At 38.3% G+C, this 19,262-nt stretch overlaps 1 protein-coding gene across 1 annotated transcript in view; it reads left to right on the top strand.

Annotated features, from left to right (window-relative positions):
- The window catches only part of GMDS (GDP-mannose 4,6-dehydratase), a 414,580-nt gene that overhangs the window by 60,305 nt on the left and 335,013 nt on the right, over positions 1–19,262 (top strand). The window contains exons 2-4 of the mRNA XM_071736566.1: positions 6,113–6,157; positions 9,342–9,429; positions 13,777–13,886. Of these exons, the coding sequence (XP_071592667.1) occupies positions 6,113–6,157; positions 9,342–9,429; positions 13,777–13,886 (243 nt within the window). The remainder of the gene's footprint in view (positions 1–6,112; positions 6,158–9,341; positions 9,430–13,776; positions 13,887–19,262) is intronic.

Here is a 19,262-nt window from a genome sequence, read left to right as displayed (position 1 = left end):
TTGTATGTGTTTTAGACTGAAGCACTTTAAAAAAATCATCAGCTTTATAATGGCAGGCTTTTACTGTTGTTTAAATTAAGCCAAAACTCAAAACTGGTATCCTCTCCTAATGTTAAGGAGCAAATTTGAATTACTTTTGAATTATTGAATTTTTTTTTTTTTTTTTTTTTTTTTGTAATAAGGGTAACTGGAGGAAGGAAGAGAAATTTGTTGCTGTTGTCTGTAGCTGCAGTTGCAGCTCTGAATATAATTTAATAGTTTACCAGTGGAATAGTGAGGTCAGATGGAGCTCAGACTAGGAAATAAGAGGGTGATTCACTTTTCTAAAAAAACTTTGCTGCTTTCTTACTTTTAAACAATTCTTAATTGAAAAAGAAGAAACTAATGTAATTAGAATGTTTTTGGTTTTGTTGCTAATGATAAGTTTTCCTCCTGCACAATTTTGTTGTGATACTGTAGTTAATACTTTATTAAAAAAACTTCCATTAAGTGTGGAATGTTTAAAACAAAGAGATTTTTTAAACATTTATTAGTTTTTGACTTTTTCTTTTGACTGCAGGAACAAAAGGACACTTGTTTTCCTATTCTTACTTGGCCAGAATACAAATCAAAATGGCAAAACAACTACTGCATTTGGAGGGTGACAGCTTGAATAAATCACTTATATACTTTAGAGTTCATAATTCTTCCTCTTTTCAGTATGCAGAATTTTTTATGAACACTTCAATGCTTTACTTCGAATATTGCCTTGAAGACTTGAAACAAAGTGCAGCACTGTTCTGTTCATAGTAGCTGCAAAAAAATTACTGATTTCCTCTGTAAATCACTGGAAGTTATTAGAAGCATGCATTTTTCAGCAAAAATAACATTACACTGTGTTACTCCTTGGTTTTCTTCTTTTTTTTTTTTTTTTTTCTTTTTGAAGGAAAGCTATTTTGAAGTGCTACAAACAAATGAATGGTTGTTATTAAAATAATTTAGAATTTGCTTTAGAGTGGTGTGTGTTCTCTGCTCCAAAGAACCTGTCACCATACTCCATTTTAGTCAGTCACTGGAGTAACATTATTTTTGTATCCATGAAAAAGTTTAAAATTTGATGAAGCAACATTTTATTATGCAAAGCTACTACTAGAGGCACTGATTCTGTATGTTTTAATGGAAGTATAGATTATGAATTCAAACAAGGCTAAATGGAAACTGTGACAGTGCACTATTTGTGCTTTTATTGCTGAAAGGTCTCTTTGGGATAGTACCCATGTCCTTTGGTTGAATGTGTCCATCTTCTCTCCATGCACTGTCTCCCAAAGAGATTAACCTATCAAAACTTAAGGTTAGCAGAGCACAGCTGTAGTTCAAAAGGAATTTAGAGCTGCTATGAATGACCTGGATGATTGACACTGTAGTTTGAACTCCCATGAACTCACCTTCATAGTGTTAATCCTAAGGGCATAGCACTAGCCTTACTCAATTTTAAGTGTATAAGTATAACCAACTTTGGCCTTTCATGTGACATGAAAATTAGGGTGCTTTTTTCCAAAGGAAGAATGAAATCTCAAAACTTGGGATTTGTGGCACAGAGAAGTACAGCACAGAACTTTAAGCATGTAGCAAATGGACAGATGTTTCATTGTACATGCCTATTGTAGAAATATCAAACACCAACACCTCCATCAAACAGTGTATCTGACAGTGGGTGTGTTGCATTTTTATGTTCTCAGGCTTTATTGCTAATCCACTTGCAAATGGGAAGGCACAGGAGTCAGGCTCTTTTCCCTGCAGTGTTCTCTGACAAAGTGATGGGCTTTGAGTGATTGCCTTTTGTGGCTGGGAGTTGGGGTTGGGAGTCTGGTTGGTATTAGCAGCTCTGTTTCAGAAAGTATAGAGCTAGGCTGTTGGTGGACAGTTTCTCTGGGGATCCAAATTTGGGATATGCTAACACTGCATGTTTGTAGGGAATGTAATTTTTACCAACATACTGTGATGATGTTCCTTCTTGAATGTTTATACTATCACCCTGCAATGGAAGCACTTTCTCCTCCCTCTACTGTCACAGCACATTTGCATCCCATGTTAAGTTTTTAATTCATTTTTCCTTCAGAAAAAGCACTCCATGTATTTCTGGAGTTCTAGGAACAGAAATAAAAAGAAACCTTTTCTTCTATTGGTCTCTTTTCTTTGTTTCTTCATTTACTGAGTACGTCCTTCCACACCTTTTTAGTAGAAGAGAGGAGCTGTTGGGAGGAGGGAATCCCATTATCTGGACTACAACTTCTCAGGTAGGATGTAATCTAGTTCTTGAATCCAGCAGCTCTGTGGAAGGATGCTGGAATTGGCCATAATGAATTGGAATTTCCTTGTGTAGAACAGTTCAAAATAAAGGAGATTTGGATTGCTAAACAGGCTATTCAGTTCCACTTCTTTTCAGTTTTCTGTATCAATGATCCTATTCTTTGCTCATGGATCAAGTCAAGCTTGAAACTTGTTTAATTCTATATGTTTGTGGCAAAGTACTGTTTAACTCTTGGTTATGTCTTAATTTCTTCACTCCATTGGAAAAGGTTTTCTTTGATAGTGTGTCAAAGCTTATTGAAGTTGCTGAGATTAACTACTATATGAAGTATAAAATACTGCATCCTACAGTTTTCTCACCCGAGTTTATGTGACTGCTTTCTTTTGTCTGGGAATTTTACAGACATGTCAGGCAGCTGCAGTTAGAAACCTGCTGCTGTGCTTCGAAGCCAGCTGAAGTATCGTTCTTTGCATGTGCTTCCAAACTATTATTTGGCTTAAGACAGCATAGTGATTCTTCAAATCTGATATGTCAGTGTGTGCTGATGAGGAGCTGTTTTAAGTGAGGTGGTTTACTTAATCTGTCTTCTTAAACTGTTTTGACCGCTCAAGCTGGTCTGACATAACTGTGCAGAGCCAAGTCTCATTGCAATCCTAATTAAAGGCAGCTTGTAGGCTATTTGCTTTCAAGACTGATGTTTTGGCAACAAAGGGACCTAACTTCTGGCTTATGAGGTTTAGTTGATTTGTTATAAACTGAATAGCAATAGCTGGATACTTTACTTTAGTAAAAGCAAGCTCTCGGCTATGGCAACACTTCTAAAGTAGAATGGCACATTGCCCAGTGGGGGAACACAGTCTATAGGCTGTTTTTTCACCTTGCTTTTATAGTTGACTTGGGGCAGTAGGATATCTGTAGCTACCTCAGTGATCAGATTGGGCTCTTGGCATACTCATGCTTTGCTGGTTGCATGTGCTTACTGCCACCTAAGTATTGGGCTTTTTACCGATTAAGGGGGACATTATTTAGAACTGTAGTCTTAGGGCAAACCCCTTGACAAGCTAGGATCAAGGTAAGTATAAACATTTCTTACACAAGGGAAGACCCTGCCCTCCAGTCCCAAACTTCAGGATCAGACCCAGTCATGCTTTTCATGCTGCTCCATTCTTGGATGCAAACCAGGATTGGACATGGTTGGCTGTGTGTGGCTCAAATAAGGCAAAATCTGCTAACTCTAATAAAAATTGAGATTTGCTACTAAACATCTAGATCACCTAATATTCCTTTCCTGATTTAGTGATTCCTGAATCTTGAAAGCTGTATTTGTAGTGTAAATGGAAATCAGTAGCTTTTATAATTGAATTTATATGCATAATGCTGTCTCCTGTGGATGAAGGTTTAAAATTATTTACTAGAACTTACTTAATATTATTTACTCCTAGCCTGCATTATGAAAAGATGGAAACTGCACTGCGAGCTGCAAACTCTGACACTGTGACTGCTGATCTGAATGTTCTGATTGCTGTTTGCATTGACAGCAGCTGTACTGAAAAGAAAAGGAAGGGCAACATGAAACTCGGGGGCCGTGTGTGATAATGGTATCACGGTGCAGGACAGCACGAATCCACATTGTGTGTGATTACCAGACAGTAAATCAGCTGTGCTGTGCTAGAGCCAGAAACCAGGAGCTTTCACACTTGCTGCCTGTTTCCCACTCATTGTGAAGCCCTACCCTATCACTTGATAGACCTGGAAAGGAAATGCAGAGGAAGTGAGTGCCACTGCTGGTTCAGAATGTTCCAGGGGGACTGGAAAGTTTGAGCAATGGCCTGGGTGAGAAGAACAAGACCTTATTGACAGGGTTCAATCCTAGTCAAGTCTGTTTCCCATCAACTTCCTAAGTAATTACAACCTTTCTTTTTTTCATCTCCTTTGCACTCTCTGGGTCTCCCATTTTCACCTCCTTTTTATTTTGCATGTTTGAGTAAACTGAGCAACTAAGGAGAATTAGGAAGTTTTCTTCCCCGATTCACCTCTGCTAAGTCCTGCAAGAATTACTAATGAGAAAGGTGACGACTACATTAAAGGTAGTTTCCACCCTTCCCTTTGCCCCCATTTTCTCCAGAATTTCCAGACATGTTCTTTGAATGTCTCCATTAGCTAGGGTCTTGTTTTTTCATTTCATGTGCAGAAATATATACTGTTCCAGTGATGTCATAGCACATGTGGTTTGTCATGTTCCAGATCAACTGGTGTCATAGACTGATGGCTTTTGGGTTATGGCACTGTGAAGTTATGTCAACACACACATATACACGTAGTGGAAGAATATGTAAGCTGAGACTCTTTCTTAGCATCAAGCTTCTAGGTTGTGTAAGACTTTGTGAAACATACCAGAAAGCTACTGTTTTGTTTTGTTTTTTTCTTTTTCTAGTGCTATAGTTTTAAACGTACAGCAATGTGCCCCTTGTGCACTGCACCATGCCTTTTTGCATTATTTTGCTTTTTAACTTATGCATTATTTTGCCATCAGTGTAGTGAGCAGTCTCCACTGGCAGTCCTGATGTGTTAGGGCCACCTGATGCATCTTGAATTTTCGTCTAAGTATGTTGTTCTCCTTAGGCTGTCCCTGAGACAAAATTCATTTAATATGAGGTGAGAGAGTTGGTTTATTATTTTTTTTTTTCTTTGGAGAAACAGTCTTTTTAAAAAGAGGACCAAAGAGATGTCTCTTTAGTTTCAAACATAAGTATTTCTAGCTGTTATCATGGCAAAGATCCGTGTAATAGGGTTTAAACACATAAACATAGGTAGCATTTCATGTTTTTATGATCTTTATGTAGCAACTCATTTGACTCTGATGGAATACTCTTGCCTATGAAAACAACAACTGGTTCAAAAAGTCAGTGAAAAGATGCAGAGTCTTTGAGCTTGGGTAATATTCACTGAGCTGGTTAATGAGCACTCTTTTGGAGAAGTAAACTTTGCGGGGTTTCTGATGGTACTTTACACATTTATGAAGATAAAATGACATTGTATTTGGTAATTCTGGCACTAGTAATGCCAGGGAAATCATCCCATATCAGGGAATCATGCACTAGCATGTGTTTGCTTTTAGGGAGTTTAATAATTGAAGTTTGACAAGGATTTAAAAGGAAGAAAAAAAAACCCAAACCTTAAAACCAATCAAAACTCCCAATCTTTTATGAAATATAAAATATGTAAGTGGCTTGTATTCTGAATTATAAGTATAAGGCATACTAGGGATGTTTTTTAGCAGTCCTTTGGTCAGGCAAGCAGAATTATTGTTGCCTTCAGAAGGCTTGTTGAAGGATCACACGTGTAAGGAAGATGCAAGCATTGACACAGTGTACAGAGGCACATAAGTTTGCAGAGTATGCCAAGCTTGCACCAATGTTTCTAGAATGTTTTTCCTACATTTTCTCCAAAATCTTTCAAATTCAGTGACTGCATTTAGGAAATTTTAGAAAAACGTCCCTGGGTATGTTATAATGGAAGTTGGGAAGGGACTCAAGAGATAGCAGTTCTCAACCAGCATTTGTAAGCAAATTATCTTAAAATATACTGCTTCTTAATCTAAAATTAACCAAAAAACCATTTATAGCACTTCTAAAGTTAGTGTGTAAATCTGGAGAAATCGAAGTATATGTTTCTTACCCATTCAAGTCGCTGCTCACTGCAAGTTTTTCTTTTTTTTTTTTTTTTTTTTTTTTTTTTTAATTTTTGAGACCTTAACAAGTCCAAATCTCCCAGGCCTATTCACTGTGTTTCTAACATTTTCCTATATCTTACTCTTCCCAGGATGGATCGTACTTGGCTGAGTTCCTGCTGGAAAAAGGCTACGAGGTGAGTGACTCGGTGACCTGCTGCAGGCTGATGGAATCATTTGGATGCTGCAGCTCCAGCTTCCTCTGCTTCTGTCCTTCTCAGTGTATGTTTTCCACTGCAGCCCTTGATAACAAATCAAAACGCCAGAGAGGAATGTGCAGCATGGCCTGTAATCGTGCCAGCTTATTGTACTATTTATCATCTCATGTCCACTGGTGGATTCCCTCTTCTCCTCAGGGTATAGCTGCTTTGCATGTTTCCCGCCAAATTAGATAAGCAGCGACCTGTGTGAGCCAAAACTGTAAGGAATTGGGGAACAATTTATGATGCAATGTACCACATAAAGGAATAAGAATCTCTTGTTTGTTCTCTTTCCCCTCTTCTCTCTCTGCACTAAAGGCCCTTTTATTTTGGCACTTATACTTCAGCAGTGAAAACCTTGCATTTTGCTGTCTCTGTTTAAAAAGAAAAAGCAGACCAACGTAACAACCCCCACCTAAATAATATATATTTTGGTAGTGTTACTTTCCACCCCTTTTGTTGGATTACTTATGGTCTTGCTTAGCAAACAGTTTTCATTTACCTTTTCCTTAAAATAGAGTCTGATTCCTTGATATTTACTGCCTATTCTTCCCTGGCAAGATTGTCTTTTTTGTGGCTTAGAAAAGTAACAGTCACATTATTATAATATGATTTGATGGTTTTGAACTGTTGTGGGCATATATGTGAAAATGTGTGCCTTCTTAGCCACAAAAGATGCTTCCAAAATGTTTGATAGTGGAAGGGAAGGGGTGGTCAAATCAGTCTTCCCACAGTGGAGTATTTTCTGGGTTTTTCTAAAAGCTAATGTTTGTTCCAATATGGGATTGCATTACTTCTGGTTTAGTGCTGCTTCATAGCTTAGTGAGGAGTTTCTTCTCAGCCAGTCAGTGCTTTCCTTTCCACACTTCTGCACATGATTAATCTTGTCTTGCTTATTCCATCCTATCTCTTACTTTGATTAATCTCCTTATTTTACTTTTCAGTGTTGTAAATGGATTATTTTTACTATTTCTCCATTCCACTGGGGGAAGAGTGATATCAGTGTGGTTGCTTCTGCACTTTAAAGAGAAAAGCACATGCTGTCTTTTAGTTCACAATGAAACTGGAAATGAAATATAACCATTTCTACAATTGAAAGAGTACAATAATTAGGTAGAGGGTTTATTTCTGTTTTTCAACTCTCCAGCTACTTGTTAGAATTCTTTCCAGTTAGAAACCTCTCTTCCTGAGTAATTGAACATGAGTGTACATGTGATAAGACTCCCTTACTAAGGTGGTTTGGTTTTTTTTTCCAATTTATTTAAAGATCAAGCCCTGTTGATAAAAATCCACTGATTTTACTTAACTAGATTAACCAGTTTGTGCACTCTTTGGCTTGTCACAAAGTTTGAATTTCACCTGTCTCATGCAAACAAAGGTACCTTTCATCAGTTTTTTTAAGGTAATATTGATGTCACGGATTAAGCATTTGGCAGGTTTTCTTTCTCTTGTATGTGCATACCAGAAAAAGGAGTGGAAGGGAAGAAAAAAAAAAAAGGTAAAAAGAAAAAGCTGGGTTTGCATGTTTTCTTCTTATCACTGGATGCAACAGGCTCTATGGAGTTGTTTGTTTGAAACATTTTGAAGTCTTGGCACATCTCATTGATCAAATGTTGGTATCACAGCCATTCAGCTGACACAAAGCTCTTTCAAGCACAATCTTTCAGCAAGTGTTGAGCTGGCAAGATTTGATTTATTGGTCAATCGTTTGCATGAACTTGAATTTCAGCACAGAATAATTGAGAGCTCAAGAAGTCTCTCATCAGGACTCAGCCAAATATTTAATTTTGCTAGAAGACTTGTAGAACCCTAGAGTTAGCTTTCTTTAGAATAAGTTGATGCTTTAAGACAGCACAGTCGGATTTTTACTTTGGAAAACAGGTGCTTATTTGAGTACTCAAAATATTTCCAGCATCTTTCACAAAAGTCAAGTGATTATGGAAGTGTCATTCTTAGATCAGCAAACTGGTCTCAATCTGCTTTTGTGCATACCTTTTTACTCAGTTAAGTTTCGACTTAAAATGGAATAAAATGTGTATTCTTTGTCAATAACCATGACTTGTGTCATGTGTAAAACAAAAATCCCCAGACCTAGCTTCTCACAGTACAAGTTAACATGGAGTGAGAGAGTAAAACGATGGTCCAACTAGAATAGATTGTAGGATGCAGTGTAAGAGTTATAGAAATAAAGGGCAGGGAGAAGTGGAGGAAAGTCAAATGCTGAAGTTTTGTTTCCCTCGTGCAAGCACAACTTGTGCAGCTGGCAACCAAAGCTAGCATGAATTTTGGAAGCAGTCATGGGGCTATCTGACATCAGGAGGAAACGGCATCAGTGTTTGAACAGTTTCTCTACTCCATTAGACACAAACAGGCTTTTCTTTAATGTTAGTCAGAACTGGTGGGGTTTTGGCATCAACTTATTTATCATGGCTGGTTAAAGGAAATTCCCAACATGCGTTTCAGCCTTAGGCTTCCCTGCATGTCTCATAACCCATTGGATAACACTGACTCATGAGGTCCACAAAAACTGTGAATAGCAGCACTGACTGTTCTGGCCCTTCTTCCAACACCTGGGAAAGTGAATAACCAGTTTTTTTCTAAAAAGCATTTGGGGCTTTCATCTGCTGCCCCTTTTCTACCTTTGTTTTTTTCTTCCCTTCTCTCCTCTTTGTCTCTTCTCTCCTTTCCCTAGCCTTATCTCATCCTGCTGCCCATTACCCCTCTGGCTTTAGAAAGACTGCTCTGTAAACAGACCAAAGTGGTTATCTTGGGATTCATACATTTTTTCTCCAACACCAGTAATATTGGCAAGCTTCACTCACTGGGAGATGGTGCTCTAGGGCAATTCAGTGTTATTTTCTGTGTGTGTGATGCTTAGGCTGATAGTGGTGTCAAGCACAATGAACCCACTTGAGGGCATCAAATATGAAAGCACCAGAGCTTCTCTACTTACTTTTCATGATTTGGGTAGCTGTCTGGCTTTAGCAATGGCAACAAGCTCTGATTACCTGGTACAAGGGTGAGGCCCATATATATGAAAACAGCAATGATAGTGATGATGAACACTTTGCTCTTAACATTTACCACTTTCCTTTTGTATTTTTCCTTGTTCAATCCCCAGGTGCATGGCATTGTTCGTCGGTCTAGTTCTTTTAATACGGGCCGGATTGAACATCTCTATAAGAACCCACAGGCTCACATCGAAGGAAGTAAGACTTTGTTTTTATATATAAAGGAATTGGGGTTGTGTGGCATAGGTTTGTTGGAAAAAGGTTTTTGGGAGCAGGTGGTGAATCCCAGTTTCTTGTACCTAAATGTTATTAAGGAGTAGTTATTTTTTAAGCTATGTTTGACTTCAGATTGGTTATTTAAAACAACAACAAACAGAAAACCTTGATAGCTAAGCTTCCCTTTTCTCTGCTTGTGCTTGTTAGCTGCTCTCAGAAAGAAAAGTGATTCTTTTTACCTGATGAAAATGTGCCACAAAATATAGATACTCTTGCATGTGAATTACCAAGAGGGGAAAATAGAAGAGGGCCACAGGAAGGCACTTTTCTGTTGTGTAGAAGTGCTGACACAGCTCATACGTAGCTAGAAAGTGCCAAAAACTCTGGGAGGTTAAAAAACACTGAGATACCAGAATGGTAAAATGTTGGTTTTTTTCAGGGCAGTTATCTTAAGCATCCCACTTCTGTTTCCTTATGAACTTCTTAGTGCCTAATGAAGGTGAAGTTTAGGGGAAAACCTCTATGACAGCACGAATAGGACATGATCAGTTCTTACCGATGACAGGAAGCATGAATCTTTGGACCTTCTGATTTTCTGCACCCAAGGAAATTATTACTTTTTTTTTTTCTTGAAGGAAAGGCATTGCTCCTGGCAATTTACTGACACTGTAGTGTATTCTCTATTACTGATAATACTTTGAAAGGTGAAATTATTATTACTATTAGTGTATAATTTGCAAAAATTATTTGAGTATTTTGCCTTAGGAAGGTTTACTAGTCACTTCAAGAGAAGAAGCTGAAATGCAGGATGGCTCCAGTTCAGCAGAAGGGTTGAGCATTTTAGCAAGCATATATTTCTAAAAGCTATGTGTAGAGTTTGTAGATTTGTGCAGACTGACACTTTCTTAAATAGTCCAACTTAAGGTATTATTAACACTAAGTATCTCTATGCCATAAATGAATCTCAATGTCTTTTGAAGTCTGCTTCCCACCATGGTTAAACAGAGCCTATTTGTACTAAAATGTAATATATAATGCAACTTTCACGTTTCACTTCACTTCTGCTTGTAATTTAAGAAAATATATAATTTCTGACATGCCTTTAGTGGTATTCACTGTCAACAGTTGCTACTTATTTAATGTTGTTTCTTATAACATCTGATTGAGAGAGAGGTAAAACTGAATAAAATGCTTACATGAGGAATACTGAAACTTGTGCTTCTGTCAAGGACAATGGAAGAGCTGTGTTTCACGTGACTTACATTCATGGCCATTAAGACAAAATGAAGCAGAATAAATCAAACAGGAAGCTGTGCAGTTTTGAGGACTGTCTTGCAAATACAGGAAATGATATCAGAAGGCAATGTAGATCGTGAGAAATATGTAGATGGATATTTAAGGAAAGGGGTGGAAGAAAGGAGGAAGAAATCAGACCTTAAATGTTTTTCCCCACTTATCTCATTTTCCTTTAACTGAGGAATGCAGCCATATGACTGGGAGGAGGATGAGGAGGAATTGGTCTTGGAATCTCTGTGCTCCATGGAAACTGTTTGGAAATAATGGGTTTCCAGGCAGTATTGGAGGAAGCAAAGAAGCAATAGTGGTTGATCTGAGCAAACCTTAATGTTGTGTCTGCCCTATGTGTTCTTCCCATGTGGAATTGGTTACATGTTGCAAAATTATGATCTTCATGAACAGTGAACCTCTTTATACAATTAAAAAAAAAGCTGAGAGAACAAGAAGTAAAACAAGGTATTTCCTGAAGAAAGCCCTCCAGCTGTTGCTTGCTAAGGAGGTTTTCAGATTGCATAATATCAAAGGTTTTGACTTTTGATCTGTTGTTATAAATCTTTGCATCAAATAAATGCCATTTCTAGTAAGTCCACTTAGGCTATTATTCCTGAAATACATCTTTTTCATGGGTCAGAAGAAAAAGCCTCATGCTCTGCTACCCTTCAAAAAAGCCAAATCTTTGGACAAGAAGATTTGAAGACTTGATGGTGGACCAAAATGGGAGTTCCCCTTGGAGAGTTTTAAATTTCAGGGAATTGTGGCAGGGTATTTCTGATGCTCAGTTCAGCCCAGCTGGCAACCCACCTTCCCCTGAGAACCTCCAAGACTGGTGTCTGGCCTGGGGGTGGTGGTAAGAAGAAGGAGCCTTGATATGGCACCTCCTTCCTTCTTGGTTGCTGTTTAAGATGAATCAGTTGCTCTTTCAGACCCCAAAGTTCCTCCAGAGATGCTGCTGCTGCTCGCTGGGCCTCCTCCTTCAACAATGTCCTCTGCTCCATCCTCTCCAAAGAGCTGGCTCCACTAGCAAGGAGATGGAGTTTAACTCCCAGCCAAGTAAGCAGAGAAAGAAAAGGGCTCCCAGTTGCCTAGGGGAAGCTTCATTTTATGGAACTGAAAAGGTAGTGCATTTGCCTTCTTCTCTGTTCACACCAGCCCAGAGTTGTCCTGAAAAGGTGGTAGCTGCCATCAGAAATTTTTTGGGTGGTCCTTGCTATGGGTCTCTACTTATTGTTGCAAGAAGAATGGAGCAGTTGTTCAGGTGGTTAACAGTTTTAAGGATTGCAGGTTTAACACCAACACCCAAATAGTTCCATCCTATAACAGTCTGGGATCTTGTGCATGCTGTGTCCCTCAGACAAAAACTGGTTTCATGTATTGAATTTCATTTGGGAAACAAAAATGTTGCCTTCCATACCAGTGGAGCACAGCCTGGATTGAACTGGTGTCAGGGACGAAGGTAGCCCACAGAGTGGATAATTGATGTGTGCACAAAAAAGTTGCATTGTTCTTCCCTTACCCATCAGACACAGCTTCAAATGAGTCTTGAGGTATCTTCAGAACTCTCATTTTCAAGCAACATGGATGTAAAAGCAGACTTTAAGAATTTACTGTAACCTGCTAGCCTGAATCACTTTATCAGCCTGAAGAGCCTCAAGCTGTCTGTTGAGCAGAAATGTACAAAGCTGACCACCTGATAACTGCATAATCTGTTACTTCCTTGCTGCCTTAAGGTGTTAAAAAAACCCAAACCAAATAAAAAACCCCACCCAACAAACTATAATGAAAACAAAGTTTATTTTTGTGGCATTTTTTTTAAATGTACTGGGGATCCATGTGGTAGCCTCCTGTAAGAAACCTTGTATATCTTGGTTTCATATTTCAAAAAAAAAATAAAAAAAATTAAAGTTCATATCTGCAGATGATAGAACCCCAGAAAAACTGGCAACCATTATTAAATGGGAAGACTACTAAACTGTGTAGAAATAGGAATTTCTACTTTTTGTGGAGATAGGACAATGTAAACATAAATTTCTTAAGGTCAGAAACATCATGTAAATCTATGTAGATATGGTAAGTAAATATAAGCAGTGAATTCATCAGTACTGATAACAGGGTTTTAATTTTTGTCAACTAGATCTGTGAGTAGCAGTGTGGTGGTGAGGTATTTTTATTTTTTTAATAAGAGGAAAATGGGACTTTATCAGAATGAATTTCACTTCTGGAATAATTTCTTGACAGGTCAGGGTCTGAAACCAAGGACAAGTTGATAAGCCATTGTTGATAAGCCTCTTTTAATTTTGACAGGAGCTTGTCACACACTCTTGCCTACTTTTTTCCCCACACAAATGAAAATGTAACTCAGTCAGAAAAGGATAAATAACAGCTGTGTGTGACTGATATGTATCTAACCACACTTGAGATTTTGGCCTGTCATAAAACATTTTTCCTTGACATTTACAATGTTTTCTGAAATTCCTTTCCAATATATATCTATATTTTTAAAATGGAAAACCAATAGTGATAAATGGATGGAATTGTACTGTACTGTCACCTAAATGTGCATCTTGTGGGCATTTTTGTTGTGTTATGATATTATTGGCAGTGAGGAACTTAAGCATGCAACATTTTGGAAAAGGAGGAGAAAGCTATTGATGTGTGCGTAAGAAGTTATTGAAAACTTTTATGAATGAAATATTGGAAGCCTAACTTAAAATAATTCTTTTTTTGTGCCTAAAAATCTGTATATGACATTAACCTAATTTTTACAGTCTGGATTAATGAAGTGTAAACTATGAAACAAATGAAATAAATGTTGCTTGGTAAATCAGATAATTGAAAAGGGAATCTCAAATGATATTCATTCTTCCTGCTGGGAAGTATATTTTGTGCTTAAAGCAGGGGAAAAAAACCCAAGCAAAATTTATTGAGCCAATGTTCTCTTATGTTTACTTGGACTTTAAAACTGGAATAGGATTTGGACCAAGAATGCCATATTGTTCTGGAACTGTATTAATTCTGTGTTCTTAAACTCTGAAGACATGAAGCTACACTATGGTGATCTCACGGACAGCACCTGCCTGGTGAAGATCATTAATGAAGTCAAGCCCACCGAGATATACAACCTGGGAGCTCAGAGCCATGTCAAGGTGAGTAGCTTCTAGCACTGGGATTTGTGAATGTGCACTGGTGGTGGCATCCTGGTTTGATTATTTTAGATTGCATCATTTATAGCCATTTTAATAACTGCTGACTTTGACAGAAAAATACTGCCTTTAATCAAGATAATCGTATTTGTGCTGTTGCTGTATTACTGTACAAGTCTCACTACTGAATATATGTTAAAATGCTAGAATAAGTGAGGTTAAATTATCAAAAAAAGTCCACAGATTTGGAAATGTGATTTTTTTACCCTGTGAAACAACTCTTTCTGTGGTTATCAGTTATAACTGGTTATATCAGTTATACTGGTTATCAGTCCAAGTGGAGAAGTTACCTAGTGTTGTTAGGCCAAACAGCACTTAGAAACGTTTTATTCTGTTTACGTTATAACCGATGCATGTCTCTGAGTGTGTCATTTCCAGAAAGGCTTCTCCTGTGCTAGTTTTTATGGAGGTGGTAATCTTTTTGAAAGGTCGACCTACAAATAGAGAAAAGAGCTTTGATACTATCTACGGTATTATGTAATTTCTGGGGTTTTGGTTGGGAAAAAAAATCAAGTTATAGAAACTGAAACAAAAAATAGTGGCTGAGGATGAGTTACTTGACCCTGGCAAGTTCTGCTGCATCATAAGGGAAGCATATGAATAGGACAGCAGGTAACTTTGTTTTACATATGTTATGCTCTATTGCTGTATCATGTAAAAGCTCATTTTACTAACAGGTGAACTCTGTTTACTCACAAAAACCTCATTCTTACTGCTTCATGATTACAAACTGAAACTGATGGCCAAGTAGCAAATTGTCGTTAAAAAAATTGTGTGTCAACTGTATGCCCTGTTCTTATTTTCTGCAATGTGGAAGTGTCCTGAAGTGCTAATATTCCCTGTCCTATTTTAAGGTGAAAACTGAAGGGGTATGTAAGCCACGGATAAGCCAGCCTTCCTACAACAGGCAATGTGTGGCTTCTATCAGTCCCTAACTGTGAAACACAGCAAGAGGCAACCACATTGAAAGGCTGCAGTTATTGAGAAGAAAAATGGCAATATATAGAGATGAAAGGAAAAGAATCTGGCTTTTAAATTGCTTGTGTGATTGAATTACCCAGTTTGCTCTGTGCTAACTGGAGTTCTGGTTGGGTTTATTAGCTCAGGTACAGCAGTTTAAGAAAAAGGCCACAGAAGTCCACAGGCAGCTTTGGTCTGGAAGGTGATTTAACTGCAGCTTTGCAGAGCAAAACCTGAGCCAGCAAAGCTTGCTGGGTATTAGCAATCCACAGCTAGATGTTCTTCCATCATTTAATTTCTTAAACTAGTGCATTGGATAACAATCTCCATGGAAATTACTTGAGTCCCTTAGGTGGTGTTAGCATGGTACTAATGTTCTAGTTCCAAACTACCTCCAGGTGGCTGCTGCAGCTGCCAGCAGCTCAAGTCGCAGCACTGGGAAGATGTGAAGGGGGGGTGATTCTGCTATAAGTTTTTGTGTGACGCTACTAAGGGTTCTAGGAAAGTTTATTCCTCAAGAATCTCACTGCGTGGACATTTTGAGCCAATTCGGATCCGGCACAGAGTCTTGGCTTTTGGAGAACTAATGTGCCTTGGAGCACAATGAGGAGACATTAAAGTGTCTCTTTTAGAAGCTAACCTGAATACAGCAGGCCAATACTTAGACAGCATTAGAAGTCCTAGTGGAAGCCTAGATGGAATTCTTCAGGGTGTGGCTTTTATGCTGCCTAGCATCTCCAGTCATACTTCCATTGTCACAATTGAGGAGAGAATCAAGGCACCCCAAGTCAGTTGACCATGGTAACTGGGGGACTTGGCTACGGTATCGATAGGACTTAAAAGCAATCCAACAGTGCTTACCATTTTAAAACAATTTCCAGTGTTAGAAGAGGGAGTAGACCTTGGCCATTTGTTAGGGGTGAATGTTTTCACCAGAGACTTGTAAAGCTGTTACAAAACTTGGGCTATGTAAGCTTACTGGTTTTGCCTGCATGCATCATTGTTTGGGGAAGGAGGGAGACTTCTAATCTTAGCTTGCTTCACATTCTGATGACTTTGAACCAGTGACATCTTCAGTATTTTTTGGTGGTGTTTATGTTGGCTTATGTTTATGCAGAATAAAGTTTTCTATCACTCTCACTTCCAGTTAATTGATGTGAGCCATGCTGAAATGAAGGAAAATAAAATAATAGGAAGTTGGTCTGGTTTCCTGTAGGAAACCAATGAAGATGAAATTGATTCTTGGAATGAACCCACAGTAGTCTGGGAAATACTGTCAGAGAAGACGTTTTTCTGAATCATAAATAGTGAGGACTATGACTCATAAAGTAGGTCACCGAGAGGCTGATCTGATCTTGTACATGGGAGAAAGTGAGAGAAGAAGGCTGAAACTTGCTTCTTATTAAAAACAGTAAACTTAAGAGAATGATATCATCAGTAGGAACAAATTATCCAGTGTGCATTCCTGTCTGTTTTGGTGAGAAATGGGGATTAGCTCTCTACACTGGAGCTTCTCCATTGGACATTCTGAAAACAGTAGCACATTCACTGCATAGTTACTAAGTAAACAGTTTAGCCTCATGTTCTCTATCCAGTCTTTATATGTCCGGCTGCTTTGGCTTTTAGTTCCTTGGGGAGTCCAGTGTCCTGACAATGATTTATTTTCATTTAATTAGGCTTCATGGGAGTGATTGTTTACAGTATATTAATTCTAAAAAATAATCTATTATTGTGTATAGGCAGCACGCAGAAAGTTCATCTAAATTCTCTTACCCATAACTATATTCATACAGCTCTGCGTATTGTCTTGAAAATCCATTATCCAAATGCTAGGTTGGCTAAAATTATGTAAATTTCTTTTCTTGCACAGAAAAGATGTCTCAGTACATGCATACACATAGGTAGATAGGAATATGTTTTTAGGAATAGGAATATTTTTTTCTATGGTCTCATCAGTATTTTACTGTGCTGTAAGATTTTTTTTGTTTGAGTTGTATTGAACTGGTGAAGCTCATAAATATTTTCAGTGTAACCTTAGTAAAAAATCTCTTCCTTTCACCACTTGAAACTTGTTGCATTGAGCAGTTATATGCAGAACTAAAGAAATGGCTCAGGTTTTATTGCTATTCTAGCAGTCATGTATTAAATAGCCTAGTCCAGTTTGGCTTTAGTGCAGATAGCTACAGTTGCTCAGTTTATGTCTTCAAATTTTGGGTAGTAGAAGGTTATCTTGCTTACATATTGTTGGTATGTGTTGCCAGAAATTTTATAACAAATGTGTTCTATGAGTTAGGTAAAGTATTGTTCTTAAATATGCCACAGAAATATTAAGGAAGAGTTAAACCTTACCTGCGTGTAACTACATTTTAAGAAGCCAGTAGTCAGTTCATTGTTTGGTTCGTTTTTTCCACCTTGCAAGATACATACAGGATTTTTTTTGTTGTTTAATTTAGGGGTTATTAAGAGTCTGTATAGTTTTAAGTCCCTGTAGACATATGAGTGCTTCAAGTCATGCTGGAATTGATTTTTAGAAGCAAGCCCTACCACCGTTAGCTGAAAACTGAAGTGTAAGATTCAAGGGGCTTTTAGCATATGAACTCTCAGCTGAGTATCTCTTTTGGCTATTGCATTTGGCTTTATCTCTAGCTCCTCCATTTTTCCTTCTATGAGTTTGTGCTTTCTTAGGAGTAGGCCCTCTGTCTTGAGACACCTTTAATCTGCTTTTTGCCCATGCTGACAAAATTAAAGAATTTGCTAATTTCTGATTCTTTTGTGTTTTGATCTGTGCAAAATACTGGCCCCTGATTGCTGTGAACCAAATGTTATGAACTGCTAACTGATTTCAACCCCAACCTTATTGATGTAACTGCCTATTTTCATGCTGCACATGAGTGAAGTGGCAGCAGGAAAGATGAGAAAACAAATGAACAAAAAAATAGTAAAGAGGTCTTCAAGGGGAAAAATTCCAATTTATATAAAAACTTGAGCTCACTTGTGATGCTGATGCATTCTGAAGTTACAGCTTGCATTCTGGGTGGTGGGAAAGTGGGACTGCTGCTGGGACGAGAAACTGAGGTACACAAGTCAAAGTTTACATCATGTAAGTTTAGAGAATCACAATCACAAAATCACAAAACGGTTGGAGGTTGGAAGGGACCTCTGGAAGCTGTCTATTCCAACTCACTCAAAGTAGAGTCAGCTAGAACAGGTTTCAAAGGACCTTGTCCAGCTGAGTTTTAAGTGGGATGGAAACTCTACAACCTCCCCAAGCAATCCATTCCCTCACCTGTGCAGTTACATCACCCTCAGTAAAAAAACAACACTCACCACCACAAACTTCTTCATATTTATAAATGGCATTTCCTGTGTTTCTGCTTGTGCCCATTGCCTCACCTCCTGTCACTGGATACCACTAAGAACAGTCTGTCTCGATCATCTTTACTCTTCCCATCACCCATAAGGTATTTTTAAACACATCTCTCTCAGATGTGTTTAAAACCAGATCTCTCTCAGCCTTATTCAGACTAAACAAATCCAGCTCTCTCAGCCTCTCCTTGTATGACAGATGCTCCAGTCCTTCAGCCCTTTGTGGGTCCTTTATGTCTGTACTAGGAGCCCAGAATTCACAGTGTCTCACCACTATAGTGGCAAAAGATCACTTCCCTTGACCTTCTGGTGACACTTACCCTAATGCAGCTGAAAATGCTGTTGGTTGCTTTTGCTGACGTGTGGTCAACATAGTGGCAGCAGCAGCACCACATTTTTACCAATTGTATTTTCACTGCTAAAAGACACATAGAAGCCCTTCTTGCTGCCCTTTATGTCCCTTATCACATTAATATCCAGGTGGGCTTTGGTATTACTACCTCTATATCTGCCTGCTTGAACAATCTCTTTGTAGCTCTCTCACCTGTCAGTGCTTTCACCTCTTATACTTTCACCTTTTAATGCTTGAATCAAGAGCTTTTTATCCATCATGCAGGCTTCCTACCACCTTTGCTTGATCTTGTACTTGTCAAGGTGGACCATTCTTAAGCTTGGAGGAGATCTTTGAAAACAAGCCAGCTCTTGTTGATTCCTTCTCTCCAGGCATGTATCCCATAGTACTCAATCAAGCAGATTCCCGAACAGGCAAAAGTCTGTTCTCTTGATGTTCCAGGATTGTGATCCTGCTTTTTTGTCTTGCTCTGTTCTCTCAGTGTCCTGAACTCCACAGTCTCATGATCGCTGCAGCTAAGGCTTCCCTAACCAGTTCTTCCTTGACTGTAAGAATCAGATATTCATTGCTCACACACAATTCCTATGTGAGCTTTTGAATCATTTATGTCAGGAAATTATCAATGCATTGCAGAAGCCTCC

The sequence above is a fragment of the Heliangelus exortis genome, chromosome 2 (genome assembly GCF_036169615.1).
Source record: "Heliangelus exortis chromosome 2, bHelExo1.hap1, whole genome shotgun sequence".
Taxonomy (NCBI): Eukaryota; Metazoa; Chordata; class Aves; order Apodiformes; family Trochilidae; genus Heliangelus; species Heliangelus exortis.
Note: the sequence above shows the minus strand (reverse complement) of the source record. Positions and strands in the feature narration are given on the sequence as shown.